Raw genomic sequence first — 9,569 nt, 5'->3', positions numbered from 1 at the left:
ATTTTATTCTTTTTGGTATAAGTGTACACACAATTGTTTTCCAATTTCTCTTTCTGATAATTTGTTGTTAGTATATAAAAATGGAACAGATACTTGTATATTGATTTTGTATTCTGCAAGTTTACTAAGTTTGTGGACTATTTCTAACAGTCACTGGAGGTGACAATGGAGTTTCCATCTATGTGTAATTATGCCATCTGTAAAAATTGTACTGCTTGTTTACAAGATGGATGTCCTTTATACTTTTTCTTGAGTAGTTTTTCAGGCTAGGACTTCTAGTAGTGTAATTTAGGACTTGTGAGAATGAGCTACTTTTTCGTATTACTGTACTAGAGGAAAACCTTTCTGTATGTTAACATTGAACTTGATGTTAGTCATGGGTTTTTGATATATGGCTATTTTTATCTTTAGTTATATTCTATCTAGAGAGAATTTGTTAAGAATTTTTTTGTATACAAAAGTTAAGATCCGTTCTGTCAATAATTTTCATACAATTTTTGAGATTGTCACTTTTGACTTCTCTGTTTTTAAGGGATGGTATCACATTTATTGATTTGTGTATGTTAAATAATATTTGTGAATCAGGACTAAATCATACTTAATTATAGTTTATAATACTTATAGTATGCAATGAATTTAGGTTGCTAATATTTATTTGGAATGGAATATACACATACTGAAGGAAAAATTTACATTGTAGCTTGAGTGTACATTTATTTATTCAAAAAATTTATCACTCATTTATAATTGGCTTATGTTTAATTGAATTTATTTCTAAATAAAGAATATAACTTTTGATAGAACTGGATTTACTACAGTTTACTGATACAGAACATAGCTATTATTTACGATTAGTGACCAAAACACTTGCCTTAAATTGCCGTATTATACTAACAATGCCAACTGTTTCAGGACTGGGAAACATATGGCTTCCTAAAATGCATTACGTGGTCTTTTCCACCCCAACCAACATACAATGTTATTTCTTTGTTTTCTGATTGTTTGTTTGCTCCTAAATGGAGTCACTGCATATAGAACCCAGTACCTTGTGCATAACTGTATTTATCAACATCATTTTGAAACACTTAACAGAAGACACAAGAGTATGGATTATAAAGATGACAAGAAAATGTATTCCTTCTTGGGACTGAAAAATCTCTGAGTGAAAGAATGGCAAAAATAAACATTTGTAAGTGTACAATAAGATTTTCTCTTGTGTAATTTTAAAGAAGAATATTAAATTACATTTGTTTTACTTATAGCACTGAATTAAAATTTAAAACCAAATTTCCCCCCTTGGGGATTTCCTAAATTTGATTGATTATTTTAATCTAATTTTAATTCATAATTATTTACCATTTATTTATAAACATACCAAATAAACTGATATTTATTCTGCTGATGTTTTGAATATAGAGCTACTTATTGTAAAGTACACAGAGAAATAACTACTTCCGTTTACAAATAAAATTTTGTTTCACTTTAATAACAAATGATAATGAAATTTTTATAACTTTTCTATAAAGGTTTTACACAAATTTCACTTTAAATCCCAAAATTTTAAAATTACTTTATTTATTTTGGGCATATTTATACTCTGTTCACCAATCTGGTTTAAATTTATGTACAAAAGGAAGGAGATTGTTTTATCTAATAAACCCCAAAATTAAATTATTTAAAAAGATTTTGTGGGGAAAATATTTGCACATCACACTATAAAAATAATCATCATATATATTTCATTTTAACTGGATGAATGAGAAAGAAACACTGGCTGAATGTTGCACTTGGGTTGCTAGGAGACCTGTCATTTTGTGATGTCACAGCCACTCAGGTTGAGAACCACTTTGATGGCCTAAAAGTTTAACTGTGTAGGCCTGTCAAAGCAGCATTTTAAGCTGCCATGCTCAAAATCATGCAGATTAGAAAAGTAACTGTAGAAAAAGTTATTTGAGATGGCACATGTTTCTTCAGACATTCAAGATGTGTCTCCTGAAAATGGACCAACTGGTTCAGGAAACTCCGGTAGATCTCTATTGTGTGATCAAACATTCTCTGGGGACTTGGACTTGACGTCTATTATTGAAGAAAATGCTTTTCAGACTTTGTCTGAAGAATCATTGGTAAAAACACCATGTTACACACATTGTATCTCTGAACCAGAGGAAGATAATGAATTTCGTTCTCTGATATTTCCAAGAAAACTCTGGAAAATGTTTGGGAGTGACCAATTTAAATCCATCTGGTGGGATGATAATAGAACTTCCATAGTGATTGATGAAGATGTCTTTAAGAAGGAAGTTTTGGAAAGAAAGGCCCCTTTCAGAATATTTGAAACTGGAAGTATGAAAAGTTTAGTTAGCTTAACCTTTATGGGTTCAGTAAAGTGCGGCAGAATTTTCAAAAATCTGTATTTCTAGCAGACTTTCTGGCAGAAAAAAAGAAGTCTCTGTTTTAAGCAAGGTATACACAAATTTTAGTAACGACATGGTAACTCATGTACAAAATTTCATATTGTACTTCAATCTATGGTAATATAAATGTGAAGCTAGATTTTGAAAATTGTATAAAACTACAAAGCTAAAATTCTTTATTTTTTCTAAAAATGAGGACAGTGCCTTATCTATTAAGATAGTGAGAAACTTTCCTTGCAACTATGAATCTTATCAGAAATCTAAATAAATGTATTAAAGCTGCATTTCAAAAGTGACATTCATCGTTACTGCAAATGCTAAATTTTTAAATTTGATGACTATGCTATTTAAATATGTATTTTCCAAATAAGGAACTTTAAAATATCGTGAGCATTGTTCATATTTTGATGATATTATCTTTGCATAGTAAACGTGAAATCTGAGGTTTTAGAAGATAAGCTTATTGTAGTCTTTTATTTTGGTTTAAATTATTACTAAAATCTTTCTCATTTTATTGTAGCTGCAGTTCTACCATAATCCAAGTTTTAAACGAGGCTGTCCCCAGCTTTTAGTTAGAATAAAAAGAAGAGTTGCGATTAAAAATGCCTCTCTGGTATCTTTATTGTCTCAAGATTTCAACAAGAAGCACTTTAAAGGAGGGGGTAATTTTGGTAAACATAATTCTGATTTTGTGGCTTACACTAGTGGAGAAAGTGCATTTTTACCTTCTCCAAATTTAAACATGGCTCTAATAAGAAAGCCCTCTACTGGCCACGTAATTGGTGATACAGATACCCCGATCAGAGGTGATTTTTCTCCTCCATCATCAATGTCAGTTAGACCACCAGAACAAATTGCAGTGAATCAATGTGCTATTTTAAATCAGTTGACCACTGTCCACGGGCACTCTCAAAGCAGCTACACTGAAGCAAATGACCATGTTGTGAACTTCATTACAACTACAACTTGTACTTCTCAGTACAGCAGCTTGTCTCCCTTACAGAGCAATTATTTTGGACTGATGGTGGAGCCTTCTACTTTTCCAAATATATGTCACAACATTTCTGCCAATGAAGGTCGTTTATGTGAACTTCAATTAGGGAGAAACCCACGGATTCCAGTGACAGTGATTGCTGATACATCAGCTACTTCTCTTTCAAGGCCAACTCATCAGCCATCTTCAGTTTATGAACGTCATCCTAATTGCAACTGATCTACCAGAGGATTACCAGATTATGCAAGATAAGAAATATTAAAATTGATGATGGTAAATGTCGACAAATATCTGCAATTTTCTTATTTGAACAATAAACATAGAAGTGTATCTTTAATATCCTTTTTTATTTAAAATAGAGTAAAGGGTTAAATGGGAGTCTAAGTTACCATTTAAAGAAAAAAAGAGATATTTGATTGATATTATCATTTGGTGGAATAATATGGGTGTAAATTTAAATAATTTCTGTGAGGAATAAGACAAAATGGAATAATTTGGAAAAAAGTCTAAAATATGGAGAGAGGGAAAACTACTTAGTGTTTTCTGATTCATCCTGGAAAGTATTGAAAGTGTTAATTTTGGATATGTTGGAACAGGATATAAATGCAGGAACCAGCCCAGGGATCATGGTCTCTATTATATCATCCCTGGTATCATAAAAGTCACATGATGTAGTCTCAGATGGCACATTCAGCATGCGGTAAATTTTAGAAGTAATTTTATCTATAGTCTTCTTTGTGCTGTTTTCAAAGCATTCCAATTGGTGTTTCCTTTCCTCCACTCAAGAGTCTACACTATATTTTCAAATAAATATTTTATGTTTCTTTTATGTTCCTGCCAAAGACAAGCTTACATCCACAGGGTGGCATTTAATGACTTACCAAATCTAAGCCCACAAACTCAACATAGTTTAGCCATTTCATTATAGATCTGGCATCTGACTAATTTGGCATATCATTATGTTTCACTGTTTCTGGAGATACATCCAGGAAAATGCTTATCAACCATATTAAATCCAACCTCAAAACTTTTGCTCCAGCTCATCCTTGGACTTAGGATGTCCTCCTTTTACCTATTTAGATTTTTCTCAGTCTCAGCACAGAAATCACCTCCTCCAGATATTTTCTGCCTATCCCCCTTTCCTTGTCTATCTTGGATACAAGCACAGCAAGCACAGTGCCTGCCATAGGATGCATTTTATTATTTAGTGAATGAAAAATACATGTTGACTTTAAGCAAAATCTACTTTCCTGAAACAACAAAACTCTCATGATTTACAAACTGTTTCATTATGGTCTTTACTCTTCACCACATACTAGCTCTTTTTGTAGCCCAAGGACTAGTCACTCAACACTGTAATTGGAGGTAGTTACAGTAGACAAATTATTATTTTCTTCTTAGTTCATGCCTCCAGAGGCCTAAAGCATTCCATTCTCACTTCCTGGATATTTTCCTGTCTCTTCATCACCCACCCACCCCAAAATAGCTGATTCTCTTCCCCTTAACAGTAACTATACTGCTTTCTAATTAATTGACTTCTTAGAATCAGAGCTTTATCCAGAAGAGAAAGTGCCATTGCAAACATTTAATATAGGTTTATACACCCCACATAACTTGGGCCCCTTCTAACCTTCACAAAGGTAGTATCAAAGAAGTACTAGACCCTTGGTTGGGGTGGTCGTATTCAGTAACTAAATTGCAATCTGAATTGTGTGGACTAAAAAGAGGTGAGGGTGGTAGAAATAAAAATTTGTCCAACTGCAAGAATACCAAATTTCTGCAGATATTAGGAAATATAAAATATTCATGGAAAACTTTGACTATTTCCCATCAATTTAAATAAAATTTGAAGCATTTTCAGAATGTGAAAGTCCCTGAAATGCTGGAAAAATTGTAGGCAAGTTCAGGGAGCCTAAGTCTTCTGTTCACAATGATGCAGCCAGTGTCAGCTGATAAGACTGGAATGGCAATATTGAGTCCGGATAATGTGTCACCATTTCTGAAGAAAGCCTTTGATAATCTGGAGAATGGGCAAACGGCCAGGGTAAGCTCTAGTAACTTCCCACCAATAAGACTTTTACCAAGAGAAGAAAAGAGCCCACTTGCTGTTGGAGATCTTTTTCTGGGCAGCAGTGGTTGTTCCTATAACAGAAACATCAATTTTTAAAGTTTGTCAGCTCAACACTGATGGTGGCTATGTTGTTGCTTATATTAGCAGTCTGTGGTTCAGATGATCTGGTTCAGCAGCTATTTTCCAGCTCCCTTATCAGATAGTGGGTCTTACCGTGATCATCTTAACAAGGTTCTATACTGATAAGTCAAAAGCTACAGTTTACTTTCAAAATTAGAAATCCTAAAGAAGAATATTGTTTGTTTGTCCACTTGTGGTTTTCTACCTGGGAAAACTAGAATATTGGCAAAAGTACAAAAGTTGTCTGGTGCTTTGAATATTATTCTCTGAGCTCTGCCCACTGAATTATTCCCACTAAATACTACAAATCAGTCTACCATTGTGTGTGTGTGTGAAGATGCATTTTTAAGCAAAAACTAAGTTTTTCTTAGTTGAGTCATCAGTGAATTATTCTTTTGCATCTTCCAGAATCTGTGTGAATTAAGAGTTTCATAGAGCCACCAGATATTCTTCCGATCAGGGAGAGGTAGTTTATATTTCTCCCAGTATACTAATTGTTACCTGTTCATTGAATCCCGAGGTAATGCTAGGGCCAAGCCACTGAACCCTTGAATTGAACTGAGGCATATACAGTCTCCAATCCCCAGAGCCCAGCACAGGTTTGTATCTCCTCTTTAATTTAAGCTTATTTCCAAATTTATTTTTCTTCTATTTCTCATTGTTGACACAACTTATTTTGGCTTTGAACATCCGTTGACTAATATATAGAGACTGAACTGCTGATGTATTCCCGTTCAACTACAAATATCAATAACCTGTCTTTCGTTGGACTACCTGAAATACATTGAGCATAGTCATTATTTTGAAAACAGTCCTCAGTCCTAATAATGCAGAACTTTTACAGTTCTTGCACGAGGATGTTTGTTGTGGATCTCATGGATTATCCTCACATACCCTAATGCAACCATAAGGAAACACCATATTGTTTTCCAAAATCAAGTCTTTGTCAGTATTGCATTCCAATTGCAAAACACTTAAGAATTGTAGGGGTTCTGAGGTTTTACCATGCTGAGATTTTTGCAACCAAGCATGATCCTTCTTACTGATGCTTTTGGGGAGAAGAGACAATTGTTCAGAGACAGAAAACATTATCACTCACAGAAAAGCAGCCATGGTTAACTTTTGTATCCATTCCCTAATCTCAGATGAATACACAGAGTGAAATTTTGATGCCTACAGAATCAGTGATCTGTTATCTTGAAGAAAGTTTAAGGCATGGCAAAACACTAATTATATTAGTATCTTTATGTATAATTTATTAGAATCACTTATTTATTTGTATCTTTATCTAGGATAAGTTTATCATTACTCAAGATTACCTGCTGCAAAAACAATCATGAGAAATGACATGGGAAACAATGATCATTGAGTTTCCATTTTTCCTTCTGCTTTTATTGAGATATAAATGGCATAAGACGTTGTGTAAGTTTAGGAGCAAAGGGTAGATATTTGAGTCATATGTATCTTGAAGTAAATATTATAGCAACTTTATGGAGAATTCATTATCTCATTTAGATACAGTATTAAAGAAATACAATTTGCCTTTAATTTGTGTTGAGGGATCTTAGGGTCTACTCTCTTAACAACATTCATATATAACATAAAGCAGTATAATTGCATTTATCATGTTAATACATAGCATCCCTTGAACACATTTATTTAATATCTGGAGGTTTGTAATTTTCGAGTTCATTAATCTAATTCTCCTTTCCCAACACCTGCCTCTGTTAACTACAAATCTGTTTTATTCTATAAGTATGTTTGTTTTTGAAGTGTACTTTAATGTATAACACTGTGTTAGTTTCTCTTACATAATATAATGTTTGCAAACTTTAATACATTTCAAACTGGTCACAAGAATAAACCTAGTTATGATATGTTGCTATTTAAAAATATTTCACAGTTAATGACTATTCCCCATACAGTACATTTCTTGTTCCTGACTCATTTAATTTGCAACTGGAAAATTTTCTCTCTTAATTATCCTGTACTTTTTCTTTTTCTTCATCACATATCCCTCCTTCTTGTGAACAAACTATTTCTTTCTCTATCTATAACTCTTTTGTGTTTTGTTATGTTAATTTGTATCAAAATACAAATATGAGCAAAATAATTTAGGATTTGTCATTATATGTGTGACTTATTTCATTAAGCATATTACCCTCTTGGTCTACCCATTTTTGGCTAATGACAAGAACTTATACTTTTTAGAGCTGAGTAATAACCCATTGAAATTTTATGCGTGTGTGTGCATATATATATAGTGTGCATAAATATATATATATTTAGTGTGTATGTATATATATTCAAATATAGATAAATCTTTAGTTAATAGATGGTTAGATTTTTATACTATAAACAGACATTTTCTTTATCCATCATTTATTGATGAGCAATGAATTTTCTTCTATATCCTGGCTATTGTAAATAATGCCGCAGTGAATATAGGGTTGAATTTATCTTTTCTGATTTGTGCCTTTATTTTCTTGGAATAAGTATCCAGATATGGAAATGTTGGATAATATTTCATTTTTAATTTTTAGAGAAAACTCCAGAATGTCTTCCACAGTGACAGTACAAATTTACATTCACTCAAGTCTTGCATGAGGGTACTTTTTCTTATATCCTCACCAATATTTATATTTGTTATCTTTTTGATCATTGTCATTCTGACAGTAGTGACATAAAATCTCATTGGGTTTTGGACTTGCATTTTTCTGATTGTTGGTGATGTTGACCATTTTCATATGCCTGTTGATTATCTTTCCCCCAATGTATATTCATATTTTTGTAATGGGCTAAATGACCATAACTGTCTGATTTCATTCTTAGGCATTCTGTTGTGTTCCAATATTCTGTTTGTTCTGTGCCACTTCCATATTCATTTCTGTAAGTTTGTATTATATTTTATAATCAGGGACAGTGTTACTTCCTCTTTGCTCTTTCTCAAAGTTGTTTGTGTTTTTAATTTGTTTCTTTTCTTTTCTTTTCTTTTCTTTTCTTTTCTAGTGATTTCAACTCTTTTGTGTTTACATGTAAATTTAAGAATTATTTTTGTATGTGTCTGAAAATGCACTTTGTATTTTAATAGGCACTGAATATAATTTGTGTATTTTCTTGGCTAGTACTGTCATTTAAACAATATTTTTTTCCTAATATATTAACACAGTATATCCTTTCATCTGTTTGCATTATCTTTAATTTCTGTTATAAATATTTTATAGTTTTCTGAGTAAACTTCTTTTAACTCCTTGTTTGGATACATTTCTTGATTTATTGTTTTTGTAAAGCAACTTTAAGTGAGACAGTTACCTCACTTCCTCTACCTGTTAGCTTGTTGTTAGTGTGTATAAATGCAAGATTTCTGTATGTTAATTTTACATTTTGAAATTTTACCAAATTCATTGATAAGCCCTAGTAGTTTTGTGGCGTCTTCTTTAGGATTTCTGTTTAAAGTATTTCATCTGCAACCAGATACTTTTTCTCCTTTTCTGAAGTAGCTATATTTTATTTACTTTTATTTTGGTTAGCTATGGCTGGAATTTCTATTACTATACTGAATAACAGTGGTAAGAGTGAGCATTCTTGTCTTCTTCCTGCTCTTACAGGAGATGCTTTCAGGTTTTTAGTCAGTGAGTGCCTTGTTAGCTGAGTTCTTGTCATATAAGACCTTAACTGTATTGAGGTATGTTTCCTCATGCCCAATTTGAGGAGAAATTTAATCATAAATAGATACTGAAATTGTCAAAACTTTTTATGAATCTTTTGAGATGACAATATAATTTTTATTTTTCAATTTGTTAGTTTGGTGTATCATATTGATTAATTTGAGGGTAATGAATCACTTTTGCATCCCTGGAATAAAAGGGACTTAATCATACTGCATAATTCTTTTAATGTTTCGTTTGCGTTCCTAACAATTTAGTGATGATTTTTGCATCTATGGTTATCAGTAGTATTTAACCTGTAA

The 9,569-nt window shown here is 32.3% G+C and overlaps 1 protein-coding gene across 2 annotated transcripts; it reads left to right on the top strand.

Annotated features, from left to right (window-relative positions):
• Positions 1–1,885: 1,885 nt before the first annotated feature.
• On the top strand, positions 1,886–3,745 carry LOC140694218 (heat shock transcription factor, Y-linked-like). Of its 2 annotated transcripts, none has more exons than XM_072957588.1 (2): positions 1,886–2,123; positions 2,935–3,745. In XM_072957588.1, the coding sequence occupies exons 1-2, from the start codon at positions 1,956–1,958 to the stop codon at positions 3,625–3,627; spliced, it is 861 nt and encodes a 286-aa protein (XP_072813689.1). In that variant the 5' UTR covers positions 1,886–1,955; the 3' UTR covers positions 3,628–3,745. The 2 variants fall into 2 exon arrangements, 1 of the variants encoding a protein (XP_072813689.1); XR_012069969.1 differs by lacking the exon at positions 1,886–2,123 and adding an exon at positions 2,201–2,463 and having other exon boundaries at positions 2,935–3,204.
• Positions 3,746–9,569: the final 5,824 nt, after the last annotated feature.

This window comes from Vicugna pacos, unplaced genomic scaffold (assembly GCF_048564905.1).
Source record: "Vicugna pacos unplaced genomic scaffold, VicPac4 scaffold_20, whole genome shotgun sequence".
In the NCBI taxonomy this organism is placed as follows: Eukaryota; Metazoa; Chordata; class Mammalia; order Artiodactyla; family Camelidae; genus Vicugna; species Vicugna pacos.
The sequence above is the reverse complement of the archived record's forward strand: the minus strand, read 5'-3'. Positions and strand labels throughout refer to the sequence as shown.